This window comes from Gossypium hirsutum, chromosome D05, assembly GCF_007990345.1.
Source record: "Gossypium hirsutum isolate 1008001.06 chromosome D05, Gossypium_hirsutum_v2.1, whole genome shotgun sequence".
In the NCBI taxonomy this organism is placed as follows: domain Eukaryota; kingdom Viridiplantae; phylum Streptophyta; class Magnoliopsida; order Malvales; family Malvaceae; genus Gossypium; species Gossypium hirsutum.
The window spans coordinates 54636665-54656979 of record NC_053441.1 but is presented as its reverse complement, the minus strand read 5'-3'; the positions used below and the strand labels follow the sequence as shown (position 1 = coordinate 54656979).

General features: G+C 33.6%; 3 protein-coding genes across 6 annotated transcripts; 2 read left to right on the top strand and 1 right to left on the bottom strand.

Annotated features, from left to right (window-relative positions):
• Window positions 1–860: 860 nt before the first annotated feature.
• Window positions 861–1958, bottom strand: LOC107902981 (serine/threonine protein phosphatase 2A 55 kDa regulatory subunit B alpha isoform-like). The gene is made up of 4 exons (XM_016829065.2): window positions 1837–1958; window positions 1625–1723; window positions 1394–1513; window positions 861–1206 (listed from the first exon to the last, which is right to left on the bottom strand). Exons 2-4 carry the CDS (start codon window positions 1691–1693, stop codon window positions 928–930), a joined length of 468 nt encoding a protein of 155 aa, XP_016684554.2. The 5' UTR covers window positions 1694–1723; window positions 1837–1958; the 3' UTR covers window positions 861–927.
• A 3815-nt stretch (window positions 1959–5773) lies between these two features.
• On the top strand, window positions 5774–12104 carry LOC107904023 (disease resistance protein At4g27190). 3 transcript variants are annotated; one of them, XM_041092199.1, is made up of 6 exons: window positions 5774–5953; window positions 6302–6364; window positions 6453–9470; window positions 9791–10573; window positions 10926–11675; window positions 11816–12104. In XM_041092199.1, exons 3-6 carry the CDS (start codon window positions 6498–6500, stop codon window positions 11915–11917), a joined length of 4608 nt encoding a protein of 1535 aa, XP_040948133.1. In that variant the 5' UTR covers window positions 5774–5953; window positions 6302–6364; window positions 6453–6497; the 3' UTR covers window positions 11918–12104. The 3 variants fall into 3 exon arrangements, with proteins under 3 accessions (XP_040948133.1, XP_040948132.1, XP_016685778.2); XM_041092198.1 differs by having other exon boundaries at window positions 5810–5953; window positions 6302–6377; XM_016830289.2 differs by lacking the exon at window positions 5774–5953 and adding an exon at window positions 5999–6212.
• A 733-nt stretch (window positions 12105–12837) lies between these two features.
• Window positions 12838–19129, top strand: LOC107904022 (disease resistance protein At4g27190). 2 transcript variants are annotated; one of them, XM_016830282.2, is made up of 6 exons: window positions 12838–12987; window positions 13346–13408; window positions 13497–16511; window positions 16814–17596; window positions 17951–18700; window positions 18841–19129. In XM_016830282.2, the coding sequence occupies exons 3-6, from the start codon at window positions 13542–13544 to the stop codon at window positions 18940–18942; spliced, it is 4605 nt and encodes a 1534-aa protein (XP_016685771.2). In that variant the 5' UTR covers window positions 12838–12987; window positions 13346–13408; window positions 13497–13541; the 3' UTR covers window positions 18943–19129. The 2 variants fall into 2 exon arrangements, with proteins under 2 accessions (XP_016685771.2, XP_016685772.2); XM_016830283.2 differs by having other exon boundaries at window positions 13346–13421.
• Window positions 19130–20315: the final 1186 nt, after the last annotated feature.

Here is a 20315-nt window from a genome sequence, read left to right as displayed (position 1 = left end):
AATAGAAAATACATATTTTTAAATGCCGTGAAAATGTGAGAGCAAAGACTAGGGGTGCGTTTGGTTCGCTGTATTGGATTAGAGATGTATTGGATTAGAGATGTATTGGATTAGAGGTGTATTGGATTAGAGGTGTAATAGCAAATCAACTGTTTGGTTGACTGTAATGGAATAGAGGCGTAATAGTAATATTGTGTTTGGTTGAATGGAATAGAGCTGTAATAGCATAGTGGAAAAAACTAAAATGACTAGAATACCCTTAGCATAAATTTGTTTTGGTAAATGATTATTGTTATTGTTATTTAAATTTTAATAAGATTATTATTATCAATAATAAATATTTTAATCATATTTAAACATAATTATTATTAAATATATTTTAATTAAAATATATAATTTAATAAAATTCTTAATAATTACCAGAAATTTGTTTTGGTAAATTATTATTGTTATTGTTATTTAAATTTTAATAAGATTATTAATATCAATAATAAATAATTTAATCATATTTTAACATAATTATTATTAAAAAAATGTTAATTAAAATATATAATTTAATAAAATTCTTAATAATCAATATTCTTATATAAATTTACTAAAATCATAATATATGATACTGTAAAATATAATTTAACATAATTATTATTAAAAACATTTTAATTAAAATATATAATTTAATAAATTCTTAGTAATCAATATTCTTATATAAATTTACTAAAATCATAATATATGATACTATAAAATATAATTTAACATAATTATTATTAAAATATTTTAATTAAAATATATAATTTAATAAAATTCTTAATAATCAATATTCTTATAACAAAAATTCAAAGTAATTTCCGACGGCTAAAATGTTAAGACTACAATTGTAATAGCATTACATGTTAGATCAGTAAACCATATAATAAAAGTATTGGCATATCAAACACTGCCTAAACCATGGAAAAATGACAAAAAAAGTAACTGATTCCAAAGTATCTTAACAAATAAGCATTCTGGATTCACAACAACTACCACAGGCAAATGCAAAGATGAGAAACCCCCAGTTGGGAATGAGAAGTCATTGCTTGTGCATCCTCCATTTGCAATGTATTGTTTGGAGCTTGTTGATATACTTGAACCAACAATAGGACCATTTCCCATGGCTTTGGTTGAGTACACGTTCATGTTACATACTTTTTTGACTTTCTTCTCTTGTACCTTTACAAGTTTGAAATGACATTAGAAGTACCCAACAGGATGACAAGGTTAAATTTGTAGATTTGCTATGTTGCTGCTTTTGGGATATTGATATTCCTTGGGAAAAAATAGTGGAGTTATCACAATAATAATTTGTGTATAACTTCATAACTGTAAAATCCAGAATAGAAAATATGCCTTTACCTACCTTCCATAACTTTATTGTTCTGTCATTTGTCGACAAAAGAAAAAGAGCACCATTAGATGACTGGCACCACCTAATTTTGTTAATTTTCTCCTCAATTTCCAAGCTCTTCAGATAGTCAAACTGTATTAAACCAAGGGAGTACACGTTTTCAATATTCAAGTCCAGAAAGTTTTTAGCATGTACTCCCAATAATCATTATGTTTATGTCTACCACAAACCAAGCATAAATACCTCAGGTTCGTGGCTTTGAAACTCTGTTTTATAGCGAAACTCAGGATGCTTATTGATTGGATAATCCATCTTCTCTAGATCTCTTCGATGTCCAACATGCTACATATTATAAAACGGTATGACAAAGTGTGAGAACAGAACACCGGAGAATCACAGTAAGTGAAACAAGCAGGTTCACAAATATTAAAAAGAAAAATGGTCAGAGAACGTACGTCTTGAGTGTCAGTCCTTTCAAACAAAACCACCCGACCCCCACGATCACCGATAGCAAGGTGATCGCCATTTCTATTGAATTCAATTACAGATATGATATCAACTGAAAAAGAAACAATGGCATGTAAATGAAGTGAAAAGAGAACTCATAAAGAATGATTTATTCCTAGTGATGACAATTGAGAACTCATCACATCGCATGCATCAAAAAATGACAACTTAAAGATCACACCTCAGGTTTCTCCCACATTATGCAGTGACAAATAATTTGAAGATAAAGATCCACGACACTTTAAGACATACAGATGCTCCAAATTTAAGAATATTAAGTCCTAATCTTCCCAATTTTATGGAGGTTAAGCATGCAGTAATTGCACAGTTCATTTTTCAACATTTCCTCTATTTTTCTTTTGTTTACTTTTGCTTGGTGATAATAACCCCAGTCATACGCCCTATCTAATTGAGATATACTATCCTATCAGTTGAAGTTGCATCTAGATAATGTAACTGGCACCAACAATCTTCGCATTTTATAGTTTTTATTGAAGACATTTACAAATTTCAAACAAGGAAAATATGGTCTTAAACACAACATTCCCTGTTAAACCAATCCAAACAGCTATGAATAATCACTATGAAATCAATCATGGTATTACCCAATAAAGAAAAAATGAGGTGTTCGAATAACATAGATCTTTAATTCCCTTTAAACGGTTCTCCAAACCAATAAAGATTGTACCAATACCTTATCCATTTGAATTTACATTCTATCTTAGTTACCATTATTTTATCTAGATTTTAGGTGAGTATCGAATATGAATATGCAAGTATACTCAATTTTCTTGAAGATCATATCCTATAGTTATGTCCAAATAAGTATCAAATACTATCAGATCCACTCTCCAAACTCCAGCAAACACAATTAATTTATTTACTTTGCATGATTCAAAGCAGGAGGTGGTTTCCATTCAATATGTCTCAATATGTACAATAACAATAATCCATCAACTATGTATATAAACATTATTGAATCACATTACTAAGAAACTAAATAAATAGGAAAATAATGCGGTGTATAGGACGATTTGTAAGATTGCACTTTGTTCTAATATTTCTAATTTTATTACATATATATTAATTTTTCTGATGATTCTTCAATTGAATTTATACAAACAAAGAGAAAGAGATATCACTGAATCACCGATCACGTAAGGATTCATTTAGAACAAATTCGAAACACACTGTTATGGAACAAAATAGAAAGCCAGAAGAAAAGCAGAAAAAGAAAGGAGGACAGAAACAACAGAGAATGCAGAAGAAAATAGAAAAAATAGAGACAAAATAGCAAGGACGAGGAGAAAGGAAAAAGGGAGACGAAACAGATTTAATTCATCAAAAAAGCCTTAAAAAAATACATAAAGAGGATTCAAATGAGAAACACAAATAACTATCGTTTGAATCGAACACAAGTTAGATAACAAGAAAGCATAAAAACAAACTGATCAACCAATTGATCAACCAAAATCAGCAGCAGCACAATGAAAGCAGTGTAATAGGGTAATCGTTCAAGATTCATACCTCAACAAAAACCAAACGCCGAGACCGGAGAGAAAAAAATGAAGCAGTAGATTTCGGGTAAAGAAATGGGAGATCGAGAGAGAGAATCGATAAAGAAATGAGATGAAATGATGAGGACAGAAAAAAAGAGAGGGTGGAGGACGATTTCGGGTAGGGAGGGAGGGTAAAACAGAGACTTGGGGAGGGAAGCCGGACGTAATGTGTAATACTCGATTTGGGAAGGGATTAGAGAAGCAGGGAATTTGGGGATTAGGTCGGGATTGTATTACGCGCGTAATACCTATTACAGCGAACCAAACGCCGAAATAGGGGCGTAATGTAATAAGCGCGTAATCGGGGCGTAATGAATTAGCTAATACTCTGAACCAAACACAGTGTAAACATTTTCTAGTGGCGCTATTTAGGTTTGCTTTACCGACAAAACAAGCGTAAACTACGGCCAAAATTTTGTCCCAACACTTTTTTTTTTTAGATATTTTTCAAATTTATTTCCTTAACTTTTATTTTTAAAAAGTCAATTCAATCAATGTACGGGGCCCACAAAGATTCCCCTTGTCTTGTCAATCCACTAAAAAGTAACTACAAATAATTGTTGAAACTTTTATTTACAACTGACAGTAATCTCATAACACAAATCCTTTGGCTAAACCAAAACCAAGAATTCCTACCTTATATTCTTCAGTGTTGGAATTTTCCAAGCTCATCAACTCCAATTTCTTCGTTAAGGTTTTTCATCATTTTAGTGCTACCTTCATCCCTCTTCTTTTCTATTTCCCCTTTCCCGCTGTTTTATCTAAATAACCCAAAAAAATATTATATTTACAAAAATAATTTAGGTTTAAAAACAATCACCAAAATAACCTAAAATGAACAGTACCCACTCTTTTTTTGCACCAATGATTGGCTAATTATTGTGTCAGACTTAAAAAATTTTTTTTTTGGGTTCTGGCCTGTCAATGGCCGGAACCCATGTATTTTTTTTAAAAATTGTGTAATACTGAAATACGAATATACGAAAAAGAAAAAAAACAAAAAAAAAATTTTGGGTGCTGGCCTGTCAATGGCCGGCACCCAGTATACAGTACACGAAAAAAAATTTTATTTTTTTTCGTGTCAGAATCAGATAAAAAAATACGAAAAAAATAAAAAAATTTTGGGTGCTGGCCTGTCAATGGCCGGCACCCAGTACACAGTACACAAAAAAAATTATTTTTTTTCGTGTCAGAATCAGATAAAAAAATACGAAAAAAATAAAAATAAAAAATTTTTTGTGCTGGCCTGTCAATGGCCGGCACCCAGTACACAGTAGAAAGAAAAAAATTTTAATTTTTTTTCGTGTCAGAATCAGAGAAAAAATACGAAAAAAATTAAAAAAATTTTTGGGTGCTGGTCTGTCAATGGCCGGCACCCAGTACACAGTACAAAGAAAATAAAATTTTTTTATTTTTTTTCGTGTCAGAATCAAATAAAAAATACGAAAAAAATAAAAAAAATGTTGGGTGCTGGCCTGTTAATGGCCGACACCTAGTACACAGTACAAAGAAAAAAAAATTTAATTTTTTTTCGTGTCAGAATCAGATAAAAAAATACGAAAAAAATAAAAAAAAATTTTGGGTGCTGGCCTGTCAATGGCCGACACCCAGTACACAGTACATAAAAAAATTTTTTTATTTTTTTTCGTGTTAAAATCAGATAAAAAATACGAAAAAAATAAAAAAAAATTTCTTTCTACTGTGTACTGGGTGCCGGCCATTGACAGGCCAGCACCCAAATTTTTTTTATTTTTTCGTATTTTTTTATCTGATTCTGACACGAAAAAAATAAAAAAAATTTTCGTGTACTGTGTACTGGGTGCCGGCCATTGACAGGCCAGCACCCAAAATTTTTTTTTTATTTTTTTCGTATTTTTTATCTGATTCTGACACGAAAAAAATAACTTTTTTTCGTGTACTGTGTACTGGGTGCCGGCCATTGACAGACCAGCACCCAAAATTTTTTTTTTATTTTTTCGTATTTTTTTATCTGATTCTGACACGAAAAAAAATAAAAAAAAATTTTTTGTGTACTGGGTGCCGGCCATTGACAGGCCAGCACCCAAAAAAATATTTTTTTTGTTTTTTTTCTTTTTCGTATATCTGTATTTCAGTATTACAAAATTTTAAAAAAAATACATGAGTTCCAGTCATTGACAGGCTAGAACCCAAAAAAATAATTTTTTTAAATCTGACACAATGATTATGATTAGCCAATCATTGGTGCAAAAAAAGAGTGGCTACTGTTAATTTTAGGTTATTTTAGTGATTATTTTTAAACTTGGATTATTTTTGTAAATATAATATTTTTTTGGGTTATTTGAGTAAAACAGCCTCCCTTTCCATAAAGCCAAAAAAAAAAAAGATCAAGTTTACTCTTTGTGTTCAGTTTTTCCTTTCTTTTATTCCAAAAAATACCTAATCTTCAAATCCTTTTGATTGTTTTCAACTAGTGGAGCATTTTCTCAGCACCAAGTCTGGTTTGATTTTGAAGTTCTCAAGTGAGGTAAAGCTATTTATATATGCTTCATTTCTTAATTGTGTTTAGATACATATATATTTCTTGATCTAATAATCTCTTATTCTGTTTTTTTCTTGAAGCAAATCAAAGCTAAAATTAGGTGGCATTACACTCGTATATTTGATTTTGTTAACTAGTATGAATTGATAAGCAACAAAGAAAATGTAATAAAAGCTTCTCCACTAAGTCTTCTTTCTTTCTACTTATCTCACCAATTCTGTACCATACTTACAAAATTTCTATGGTATAAAATTATTTTTAGTTTGGCATCATATCAATTCTGCTGTCGGTATAAGTTTATCATAGTATTCACTTTTTGTGTTTTCTCTGCAGCTGGACTGAATCGAATAAAAGCCGATTAATTTTCATACTTGGAATTGTCTTTCACCTTGCGTGGTATGTCTAAGAAGTAGGTGTTCATCTTCAACATTTTTTAGTTCTTTAATATTTTTTTCTAATGATAATTACTTATGATTTGCTACAGTGTCTGAACTTGGAAAATCGTATTCTTCAATCGAGCTTGTCAAGAATGGGTTGTGAATTTTGCGACTCTGCTCTTGCTAACGCCGTTGGAACACTAATTGTGGACTATGTGGTAAAGCCGGTGGGACGTCAACTTGATTATGTCCGCCACTTTCATGAAAATGTTGAAAAGCTGGTGGAAAAAAAGGGTGAACTTGGAAGGGCACGAACTCGTCTGCAGCATGAGACTGGGGTTGCTGAAAGGCAGCTTTTACATGTTGAAGATGATGTAGGGGATCTGCAAAGGAAGGCAGTGGAAATCCTATCGAATGTGGAAACTTTGGAAATGGAAATTCAACAGAATAAGAGGTGTCTCAATTGGTGTCCTAATTGGAGTTGGAGATATCAACTAAGCAAGCAAGCAATGAAGAAAACTCTGGATATATCTAAGCTTTTGGAGAAGATCAACAAATTTGGTCAACCTGGACGAGTCGGTTACCGTGCTCCTAGTACCCTTCCCACCATAGAATTCCTATGCTCTAAGGAATTTGTGGTTTCGGAAGCTTCAAAGATTGCTTTCCATCAAATCATTGAAGCCCTACAAGATGACAATATCAGCATGATTGGATTGTGGGGGATGGGAGGGGTGGGCAAAACCACCTTGGCTCGTGAAGTTGGAAATCAAGCTGAAAAACTGAATTTGTTCAATAAAGTTGTGATTACAACTGTGTCTCAAAATCCAAACTTCGAAGTAATTCAAGATCAAATTGCACAATTCATAGACTTTGATATGAAGAATGAACGAGGAAGAAGATCAGTGCAAGATTTATGGTTGAGACTGAAGAAGGAACAGAGGATTCTTATTATCCTTGATGATATTTGGACAAATATCAACTTAAAGGAGAAGATAGGAATTCCGACTGGCGAAGATCATAAAGGTTGCAAAGTTCTTTTAACAACACGCCGTCAACAAGTATGCCTTGCTATGGATTGTCAAAAGGTGGTACAACTGGGTTGTTTAGATGGCGATGAAGCTTGGAATTTGTTTGCAACGAAAGCAAGTTTAAATGGCTCTGCTGATGACGCTATTAGAAAGGTGGCAACTAAAATCATCAGAAAATGCCAAGGTTTGCCCATTGCTATAGTTTCGTTGGGAAGTGCTTTGAAAGGTAAAAGTTGTCACGAGTGGAAAGCGGCATATCGGAGACTCAAAGGTCGTAGATTAACTGAAATTGAAGATGTTAATGAAGAAAATGCTTATCTATGTCTTGAGGCGAGCTTCGATTACTTGAAGGGTATGGAGACGAAGACTTGTTTCTTATTGTGCTCTTTATATCCCGAAGATTATGAGATTTATGTGGAGGACTTGGTGAGATATGCATGGGGATTGGAGTTGTATAAAGGTATCAACTCAATTGAAAAAGTTAGAAGTGAAGTGCTTGCATCGACTGAGATCCTCAAGAACTCTTGTTTGTTGTTAGATTGCAGAAGAAAAGGGCATGTCAAAATGCATGATGTGGTTCGTGAAGTTGCTTTATGGATTGCATCCTCCAGAGAGGAGTTTTCCTTTGCGAGTGTTGGAACATTGCCGATGGATGAAAGTTTCAAGCATTTCATAGCAATCTCCTTCAACACTGATCAAATGGGTGAACTTCCCGAAGGATTGGTTTTCCCAAATCTCAAATTTCTTTTACTTGGTGGAACAGGTAAGGGTCGCATGGAAACTTCAAGTGAATTCTTTGAGGGTATGAAAGCATTAAAAGCTTGTACTTTGGCTGATCTATTGTTATCTCCAGTTGCATTTCAATTCCAAATGAACCTTAAAACATTGAAGTTGTGTAACTGTAGATTCTCTGACATCTCAATGGTTGGGAAGTTGAAGACACTTGAGATTTTTTCCTTAAGTGGATCTCTTATCTCTGAATTGCCGAACGAAATTGGTGATTTAGAAAATCTAAGACTTTTGGAGTTGTCAAATTGCACAAACCTACGAAGAATCCCTCATCGATTAATACAAAGATTGTCCAGTTTAGAAGAACTATACTTGCATGGTTCTAGCTCAATAATATGGGCGACTGAGAACACAACTGAAAAAGAATGCTATTCTAGCCTATCAGAGTTGAATTTATTGCCCAAGTTGGGTGTACTATCGTTGGATTTGTATCCTCAATATCTTTCAGATGGCTTTGTGTTTCCTAAATTATGGAGATTTGATGTTCTCATTAGTTTGGTTTGGAGGACGCCATTTGAACCTTGTCCAATCTCAAGATCTTTGACAATATTTAATGAGTCCATAGATGCATGCAAGCAACTATTTGAAGATGTAGAATCTCTTGACCTGATAGGAGTGCAGGGCTCTCCAAACCTTATTCCAAGCTTGGAGTTGGAATTCAGTAAGTTGGCTTCTCTAGATCTTCGTAGTTGCAATGGTATGAAATGCCTAATTGATGCATCAAAGCAACAGGTGCCAACCACTGCATTCTCTAATTTGAGAAGCTTATCATTAGCATCTATGCTTGCTTTAGAAGAGCTGTGCAATGGCCCTCAACCACAAGGTTTCTTACAAAAGTTAGAAACCTTGTCCTTAAGGGATTGCAATGAAATGATTGGTGCAATTCCAATTTTACAAAATCTTGAAGAGCTTCAAGTTCATCAATGTGGTAAAATGCAAGTGCTATTCCAGACTGTTGAATTGAGGAGCATAGAACAGTGGCCCAATCATCATTTAAGCCTCCAAAGCCTAAAGGTTGTACAAATAAGTGACTGCAACAGTTTGAAATATCTCTTCCCAATGTCAGCTGCTAATAATAGCCTTGGGCAATTGCAATCTCTGGATATACGGAGATGCTCACAATTGGAAGAAATAATACAAGGGACAGAAGTGTTAAACATAAGCCCCCAAAGTCTAAGGAAAATAAGAGTAAGTGAATGCAATAAGTTGACATCTCTTTCCTCATTGTCCCATGGTCACAGGTTGCAGGAGTTACTAGTGGATGATTGTCCCCGGTTGACACCTCTTATCATTTCGGCTAAAATACAAGTAAGATTTATAAATTATTAATTATTAATTGAATTGCTTCCTTTTCTTTCTTTTTTTTCCCTTGCTAATAATTGGTTATCCCAATTGAGAAAATGCTTGCATAGCTGTTTAAAGGATACATAGTTTTCATTTTATAATTTTGGTCATTTTATAATTTTGGTCTACAAACTAATCCAAATTACAGTTAGCTGACTATAATACCATTTAATAACTCAGATAAAATTTCATTAAGAGACTTTTTATGATTTGTAAGAGAAATTAATTAGTAAAATGATAAGTTGTTCACTTTCTTTAAACATTTTGAAATGATTTGTTTATAGAAATTGGAGCTACGGAGAATAACAAGTGAGCAATTGAGCAATATAGATATATTTAATTGTGAAGAAGTGGAGCAGATTACTGAGAAGGATCAAACTTCATCACATGATCATCGACTCCAACCTATTTGCTTTCCTAATTTGACTCAGATTAGTATCTTCAATTGTGAAAACTTAAAATGTCTCTTCCCGATTACAGTTGCTCATGGAGGCTTTCCAAAACTTCTAAGTGCGTCCAATTTGCAAACTCTGGAGATAAGCAACTGCTCCCAGTTAGAAGAAATAATCCAAGAGCCACAAGTGTCAAACATAAGCCTTCAATGTTTAAAGGAAATAAAAGTTGTAAACTGCAATAATTTGAGGTATCTCTTCCCAATGTCTATTGCTAATAGTCTTGGGGGATTGCGAACTCTACAAATAAGTTGGTGCTTTGGATTGGAAGAAATAATCAAAGCAAAAGAGGCATCCAACGTATGTCTCCATAGTCTAATGGAAGTATTTGTACATGGATGCAACAAGTTGACATCTCTTTCCTCATTGTCCCATGGTCACATATTGAAAAATTTGACAAAACTTGAAATTTACGATTGCCTTCAATTGGAAGACACTTTTCCAATCTCAATGGCTCAAGGTCTTCCTCTACTGAATGAGGTTGTGTTGGGAAATTTACCTCAATTCAAAGGAAGGGATGGAAACGAGATTGTGCTCACCCTTTCATCATTGCAGAAGTTAAAAGTGGTGAATTGTCCCGGATTGACACCTTTTATCATTTCAACTAAAATACAAGTAAGTTTTATATATTGTTTATTAATCTTTTATTGATTTTCCCCTCTTGATAATTTACTTTCTGAACTATACAAATGCTCGTATATTATTTTATAGTTTTGGTCTAATGATTCATCTAGTTTTTTGTAATTTGATATAATTGGCTATAAAAGATAGGAAAAAAAAATTGGGCTTATTCTTGAAGGAAAAAGAATTAGATAAAAGAATTCGTACAAAAGCGTTTAAACTTGAATAATTTGATTTTTTTTTTAAATTAATAAATGCTATGTAAGAAAATTTATTAACAAAATGAGTGATAAGTTGTTCATTGCTTTCAACATTTTGAAATTGATGATTGATGATATGTTTATAGAAATTGACCCTTCGGAGGATGGAAGAAAGGAAGAAAATGAGCAACATGATGGAGGAAGGAGGATCATCAGTAAGTATGGAATATTTAAAAATTTCCAATTTTAGAGAGTTATTTGATTCTAGTTATAACCTTTCAAGCCTGAAGTTCCTAAATTTGTTTGGACTAACCGAATTGCGAGTGATATGGAATGGTCCCATCCAAGCTGTAAACTTTCAAAATCTCACTGAATTGAATGTTGGAGACTGTATAAGCTTAAGATACATCTTCTCACCTACCATTGCTCGAAATTTGCCACGACTGAGCAAGTTACATATATCTTGTTGTGAGGAATTGGAGCAAATTATTGACAAGGATCAAAAGTCATCACAACATCATCTCCAACCTATTTGCTTCCCTTGTCTGGCTGAAGTTATAATAGATAATTGTGAAAACTTGAAATATCTCTTTCCGATTACTTCTGCCCATGGTGGCCTTCCAAAATTGAAGACAATAAGGCTTGTAAACGTCCCCAAATTAGAGCAGGTGTTCGAAGGAGATGAAGCAAATGTGAGTAAGGATGAAGAGAAAGTGATACACCTACCACAATTAACCTACTTAGACCTTGGTAGGCTACCAAACCTCATGAGCTTCAGCCCTGTAGGTTATCATTTTGTTTTCCCATCTTTGGTGGTGTTAAACGTAGAAGGTTGTCCCAACCTAACCACTAGGTTTAGTGTTGATTCAGAGCAATCAGTGCATGCCGAAACACAGGTGCACTTCTCTCCCAAACTAATGTTCATCTATTGAATTCTTTTCTGTGTATTCACCCCAACTCTTTAATTTCTATGAATTCATGCAATATTTTCATCATAAACAAACAGTAATATGTCAAGCTTTAATTCGTTTTGCAGGCAAGCCAATCAGTTGATGAAACTATAGTGGAAGAATCTGCTACAGCTCAGGAAACTACATGGCCAGCTGGTAGCAACATAAGTTGGAGTGCAGAACACTGAAGAAGACATTGATGAACAACTTTTTGAATACGAAGATTCAAGTGAATGAAGGCAATTATATAAAAGGAGGTTACCTGAAAATCCATCCATTGTGAACCTCTGGTAGTTGTTTCATTAAACAACTTGGGAAAAATTACTTTATTTAAAACAGTTCATATTTTTTAATGTTTGAATATCTTATATAAAATATTTTTCCTCAAACGATTAAATCATAATATTAAACAACTAATCAATAGCTAGAGTCAATAAGTAAATAAAACAAATTTTCTAATCTACAAAAATCTTTTGTTGTATGATTTTATTTGTTATGATGATTTAAAATAGTACGTGATAAACAAATATGTTAGTTTTATAATTAATTACAACATATAATATATTTTTTTTTTCTACTAAATATTATCAGTATGGTTATTAATCATAGTTTATATGTTTAAATCTTTTCAATTTTATTTTTATTTAATTTTTGGATCGAGATTTAAATTTTAACTAGGGCAAATTACCCTATTCATCACTATTTAGGTTTGCTTTACCGACAAAACAAGCGTAAACTAGGCCAAAATTTCGTCCCAACACTTTTCTTTTTTAGATATTTTTCAAATTTATTTCTTTAACTTTTATTTTTAAAAAAGAAATCAATGCATGGGGCCATTGACAAATCAACCAGTCAATCCACTAAAAAGCAACTACTAATAATTTGATCCATTGATTGTTTGTTGAAACTTTAATTTACAATTGACAGTAATCTCATAACACGAATCCTTTGGCTAAACCAAAACCAAGAAATCCTACCTTATATTCTCCAGTGTTGGAATTGTCCAAGCACATAAACTCCAATTTCTTTGTCAAGGTTTCTCATCATTTTAGTGCTACCTTCATCTCTCTTCTTTTCTATTTCCCCTTTCCATAAAGCCAAAAAAAAAAAAAAAATCTTCAAGTTTACTCTTTGTGTTCAGTTTTTACTTTCTTTTATTCCAAAAAATACCTAATCTTCAAACCCTTTTGATTGTTTTCAACTAGTGGAGCATTTTCTCAGCACCAAGTCTAGTTTGATTTTGAAGTTCTCAAGTGAGGTAAAGCTATTTATATATGCTTCATTTCTTAATTGTGTTTAGATACATATATATATATATATATATATTGATCTAATAATCTCTTATTCTGTTTTTTTTCTTGAAGCAATCAAAGCTACAATTAGGTGGCATTACACTCGTATATTTGATTTTGTTAACTAGTATGAATTGATAAGCAACAAAGAAAATGTAATAAAAGCTTCTCCACTAAGTCTTCTTTCTTTCTACTTATCTCACCAATTCTGTACCATACTTACAAAATTTCTATGGTATAAAATTATTTTTAGTTTGGCATCATATCAATTCTGCTGTCGGTATAAGTTTATCATAGTATTCACTTTTTGTGTTTTCTCTGCAGCTGGACTGAATCGAATAAAAGCCGATTAATTTTCATACTTGGAATTGTCTTTCACCTTGCGTGGTATGTCTAAGAAGTAGGTGTTCATCTTCAACATTTTTTAGTTCTTTAATATTCTTTTCTAATGATAATTACTTATGATTTGCTACAGTGTTTGAACTTGGAAAATCGTATTCTTCAATCGAGCTTGTCAAGAATGGGTTGTGAATTTTGCGAGTCTCTTGCTAACTCCGTTGGAACACTAGTTGCGGACTATGTGGTAAAGCCGGTGGGACGTCAACTTGATTATGTCCGCCACTTTCATGACAATGTTGAAAAGCTGGTGGAAAAAAAAGGTGAACTTGTAAGGGCACGAACTCGTCTGCAGCGTGAGACTGAGGTTGCTGAAAGGCAGCTTTTACATGTTGAAGATGATGTAGGGGATCTGCAAAGGAAGGCAGTGGAAATCCTATCGAATGTGGAAACTTTGGAGATGGAAATTCAACAGAATAAGAGGTGTCTCAATTGGTGTCCTAATTGGAGTTGGAGATATCAATTAAGCAAGCAAGCAATGAAGAAAACTCTGGATATATCTGAGCTTTTGGAGAAGATCAACAAATTTGGTCAACCTGGACGAGTCGGTTACCGTGCTCCTAGTACCCTTCCCACCACAGAATTCCTCTGCTCTAAGGAATTTGTGGTTTCGGAAGCTTCAAAGATTGCTTTCCATCAAATCATTGAAGCCTTACAAGATGACAATATCAGCATGATTGGATTGTGGGGGATGGGAGGGGTGGGCAAAACCACCTTGGCTCGTGAAGTTGGAAATCAAGCTGAAAAACTGAATTTGTTCAATAAAGTTGTGATTACAACTGTGTCTCAAAAGCCAAACTTCGAAGTAATTCAAGATCAAATTGCACAATTCATAGACTTTGATATGAAGAATGAACGAGGAAGAAGATCAGTGCAAGATTTATGGTTGAGACTGAAGAAGGAACAGAGGATTCTTATTATCCTTGATGATATTTGGACAAATATCAACTTAAAGGAGAAGATAGGAATACCGACTGGCGAAGATCATAAAAGTTGCAAAGTTCTTTTAACAACACGCCGTCAACAAGTATGCCTTGCTATGGATTGTCAAAAGGTGGTACAACTGGGTTGTTTAGATGGCGATGAAGCTTGGAATTTGTTTGCAACGAAAGCAAGTCTAAATGGCTCTGCTGATGACGCTATTAGAAAGGTGGCAACTAAAATCATCAGAAAATGCCAAGGTTTGCCCATTGCTATAGTTTCGTTAGGAAGTGCTTTGAAAGGTAAAAGTTGTCACGAGTGGAAAGCGGCATATCGGAGACTCAAAGATCGTAGATTAACTGAAATTGAAGATGTTAATGAAGAAAATGCTTATCTATGTCTTGAGGCGAGCTTCGAGTACTTGAAGGGTATGGAGACGAAGACTTGTTTCTTATTGTGCTCTTTATATCCCGAAGATCATGAGATTTGTGTGGAGGACTTGGTGAGATATGCATGGGGATTGGAGTTGTATAAAGGCATCAACTCAATTGAAAAAGTTAGAAGTGAAGTGCTTGCATCGACTGAAATCCTCAAGAACTCTTGTTTGTTGTTAGATTGCAGAAGAAAAGGGCATGTCAAAATGCATGATGTGGTTCGTGAAGTTGCTTTATGGATTGCATCCTCCAGAGAGGAGTTTTCTTTTGCGAGTGTTGGAACATTGCCGATGGATGAAAGTTTCAAGCATTTCATAGCAATCTCCTTCAACACTGATCAAATGGATGAACTTCCCAAAGGATTGGTTTTGCCAAATCTCAAATTTCTTTTACTTGGTGGAACACGTGAGGGTCGCATGGAAACTTCAAGTGAATTCTTTGAGGGTATGAAAGCATTAAAAGCTTGTGCTTTGGATTATCTAATGATATCTCCAGTTGCATTTCAATTCCAAATGAACCTTAAAACATTGAAGTTGCGTAACTGTAGATTCTCTGACATCTCAGTGATTGGGAAGTTGAAGACACTTGAGATTTTTTCATTAAGTGGATCTGCTATATCTGAATTGCCGAACGAAATTGGTGATTTAGAAAATCTAAGACTTTTGGAGTTGTCAAAATGCAGAGAACTACGAAGAATTCCTCATCGATTAATACAAAGATTGTCCAATTTAGAAGAACTATACTTGCATGGTTCTAGATCAATAAAATGGGCGACTAAGAACGCAACTGAAAAAGAATGCTATTCTGGCCTATCAGAGTTGAATTTATTGCCCAAGTTGGGTGTATTATCGTTGGATTTGCATCCTCAAGATCTTTCAGATGGCTTTGTGTTTCCTAAATTATGGAGATTTGATGTTTTCATTTTGGCTTGGAGGACGTCATTTGAACCTTGTCCAATCTCAAGATCTTTGACAATATTTAATAATGCGTCCTTAGATGCATGCAAGCAACTATTTGAAGATGTAGAATCTCTTGACCTGGAAAGAGTGCAGGGCTATCCAAACCTTATTCCAAGCTTGGAGTTGGAATTCAGTAAGTTGACTTCTCTAGTTCTTTATAGTTGCGATGGTATGAAATCCCTAATTGATGCATCAAAGCAACAGGTGCCAACCACTACATTCTCTAATTTGAGAAGCTTATCATTAGCATCTATGCTTGCTTTAGAAGAGCTGTGCAATGGCCCTCAACCACAAGGTTTCTTACAAAAGTTAGAAACCTTGTCCTTACGGGATTGCAATGAAATGATTGGTGCAATTCCAATTTCACAAAATCTTGAAGAGCTTCAAGTTCATCAATGTGGTAAAATGCAAGTGCTATTCCAGACTGTTGAATTGAGGAGCATAGAACAGTGGCCCAATCATCATTTAAGCCTCCAAAGTCTAAAGGTTGTACAAATAAGTGAGTGCAACAATTTGAAATATCTCTTCCCAATGTCAGCTGCTAATAATAGCGTTGGGCAATTGCAATCTCTGGATATACACAGATGCTCACAATTGGAAGAAATAATACAAGGGACAGAAGTGTTAAACATAAGCCCCCAAAGTCTAAGGAAAATAAGAGTAAGTGAATGCAATAAGTTGACATCTCTTTCCTCATTGTCCCATGGTCACAGGTTGCAGGAGTTATTAGTGGAGGATTGTCCCCGGTTGACACCTCTTATCATTTCGGCTAAAATACAAGTAAGATTTATAAATTATTAATTATTAATTGAATTGCTTTCTTTTCTTTCTTATTTTTCCCTGTTAATAATTCGTTATCCCAATAGAGCAAATGCTTGCATAGCTGTTTAAAGGATATATAGTTTTCATTTTATAATTTTGGTCTACAAACTAATCCAAATTACAGCTAGCTGACTATAATACCATTTAATAACTCAGATAAAATTTCATTAAGAGACTTTTTATGATTTGTAAGAGAAATTAATTAGTAAAATGATAAGTTGTTCACTTTCTTGAAACATTTTGAAATGATTTGTTTATAGAAATTGGAGCTACGGAGAATAACAAGTGAGCAATTGAGCAATTTAGATATCTGTAATTGTGAAGAAGTGGAGCAGATTACTGGGAAGGATCAAACTTCATCACATGATCATCGACTCCAACCTATTTGCTTTCCTAATTTGACTCTGATTAGTATCTTCAATTGTGAAAACTTAAAATGTCTCTTCCCGATTACTGTTGCTCATGGAGGCTTTCCAAAACTTCTAAGTGCGTCCAATTTGCAAACTCTGGAGATAAGCAACTGCTCCCAGTTAGAAGAAATAATCCAAGAGCCACAAGTGTCAAACATAAGCCTTCAATGTTTAAAGGAAATAAAAGTTGAAAACTGCAATAATTTGAGGTATCTCTTCCCAATGTCTATTGCTAATAGCCTTGGGGGATTGCGAACTCTACGAATAAGTGGGTGCTTTGGATTGGAAGAGATAATCAAAGCAACAGAGGCATCCAACGTATGTCTCCATAGTCTAAGGGAAGTATTTGTGCGTGAATGCAACAAGTTGACATCTCTTTCCTCATTGTCCCATGGTCACATATTGAAAAGTTTGACAAATCTAGAAATTTACGATTGCCTTCAATTGGAAGACACTTTTCCAATCTCAATGGCTCAAGGCCTTCCTCTACTGAATGAGGTTGTGTTGGAAAATTTACCTCAATTCAAAGGAAGGGATGGAAACGAGATTGTGCTTACCCTTTCATCATTGCAGAAGTTAAAAGTGGTGAATTGTCCCGAATTGACACCTTTTATCATTTCAACTAAAATACAAGTAAGTTTTATATATTGTTTATTAATCTTTTATTGATTTTCCCCTCTTGATAATTTACTGTCTGAACTATACAAATGCTTGTATATTATTTTATAGTTTTGGTCTAACGATTCATCTAGTTTTTTTAATTTGATATAATTGGCTATAAAAGATAGGAAAAAAAAATTTTGGGCTTATTCTTGAAGAGAAAAAAATTAGATAAAAGAATTCGTACAAAAGTGTTTAAACTTGAATAATTTGATATTTTTTTTTAAATTAATAAATGTTATGTAAGAAAATTAATTAACAAAATGAGTGATAAGTTGTTCATTGCTTTGAACATTTTGAAATTGATGACTGATGGTATGTTTATAGGAATTGACCCTTAAAAGGATGAAAGAAGTGAAGAAAATGAGCAACATGATGGGGAGAGGAGGATCATCAGTAAGTATGGAATATTTAAAAATTTCCAACTTTAGAGAGTTATTTGATTCTAGTTATAACCTTTCAAGCCTGAAGTTCCTAAATTTGTTTGAACTAACCGAATTGCGAGTGATATGGAATGGTCCCATCCAAGCTGTAAACTTTCAAAATCTCACTCAATTGAATGTTAGAAATTGTAGAAGCTTAAGATACATATTCTCACCAACCATTGCTCAATATTTGCCACGATTGAGCGAGTTATATATATCTGATTGTGAGGAATTGGAACAAATTATTGACAAGGATCAAAAGTCATCACAACATCATCTCCAACCTATTTGCTTCCCTCGTCTGGCTGAAGTTATAATCTTTTATTGTAAAAACTTGAAATATCTCTTTCCGATTACTTCTGCCTATGGTGGCCTTCCAAAATTGAAGACAATAAGCCTTGGAAACGTCCCCAAATTAGAGCAGGTGTTCGAAGGAGATGAAGCAAATGTGAGTAAGGATGAAGAGAAAGTGATACACCTACCACAATTAACCGACTTAGACCTTGATAGGCTACCAAACCTCATGAGCTTCAGCCCTGTAGGTTATCATTTTGTTTTCCCATCTTTGGATGATTTAAACGTACAAGATTGTCCCAACCTAACCACAAGGTTTAGTGTTGATTCAGAGCAATCAGTGCATGCCGAAACTCAGGTGCACTTCTCTCCCAAACTAATGTTCATCTATTGAATTCTTTTCTGTGTATTCACCCCAACTCTTTAATTTCTATGAATTCATGCAATATTTTCATCATAAACAAACAGTAATATGTCAAGCTTTAATTCGTTTTGCAGGCAAGCCAATCAGTTGATGAAACTATAGTGGAAGAATCTGCTACAGCTCAGGAAACTACATGGCCAGCTGGTAGCAACATAAGTTGGAGTGCAGAACACTGAAGAAGACATTGATGAACAACTTTTTGAATACGAAGATTCAAGTGAATGAAGGCAATTATATAAAAGGAGGTTACCTGAAAATCCATCCATTGTGAACCTCTGGTAGTTGTTTCATTAAACAACTTGGGAAAAATTACTTTATTTAAAACAGTTCATATTTTTTAATGTTTGAATATCTTATATAAAATATTTTTCCTCAAACGATTAAATCATAATATTAAACAACTAATCAATAGCTAGAGTCAATAAGTAAATAAAACAAATTTTCTAATCTACAAAAATCTTTTGTTGTATGATTTTATTTGTTATGATGATTTAAAATAGTACGTGATAAACAAATATGTTAGTTTTATAATTAATTACAACATATAATATATTTTATTTTTTTTCTACTAAATATTATCAGTATGGTTATTAATCATTGTTTATATGTTTAAATCTTTTCAATTTTATTTTTATTTAATTTTTGGATCGAGATTTAAATTTTAACTAGGGCAAATTACCCTATTCATCACCCTAAAATAAGGTCGTTTCTATTTTGGTAACTCTAAATTTTTTGTCAATTTAGTCATTGACGTCAGAAAAATTGTTCAAAATCGTCACTCATTTGTTATTTCATTAATGGATTGCTTATTGAACCTTCCACGTCAGCATTATTTCACAAAATTACAAAATTTTAAGTTAATGTAACACCACATACCCAGTCTAGACGTTAAGACCAAGTCTGGAGGCTACACCAAAGCATTTTAAACCACAATAATAACAATAATTTAAAAAGGAAGACTCAAACCCTCTATCTCAAACACATAAACAAAACACTTAACCACAAATACAAAAACTTAATTACTAGTAGACTTTAACAGAAAAACATTCAAATTTTGAGGCATTACACTTAATATTTTGACCCAAATTCATAACCAACAAACCACTGGTGTCCAAGTCATCATCCCCGTAAATCTACAAAGAGCTCTAACCGTTGATTCTCATTATTATCATCATCATTAACTAAAGGAACCGCCGTCATCGAATAAGGAGGCAACACCCTCCCATTAGTAAACAATGATCGTCCATTCCTTGCTTCATGATGCTCACCGTGAGTTATAACTCTAATATTGTAATAACAGATTTTGCCCGGGCTTTAAAGGGCTCAATTTACAAATCGGCCTATGTGGCCCAATTAAAAATAAACTGAGGCCCAAACAAAATTCAGTGGCCCAAACCAAACACGGCTCGAAACAGACAGAAACCCTAGGGTTTCCACAGCGCCGCAAGCCCCAAATCTTCCCCGAGCTCCACCTGCATAACAAAGAAAGAAATCAAACAACATATGGAAAAAATCATAGATTTGAGAATCAAAGATATATCCAGATTTA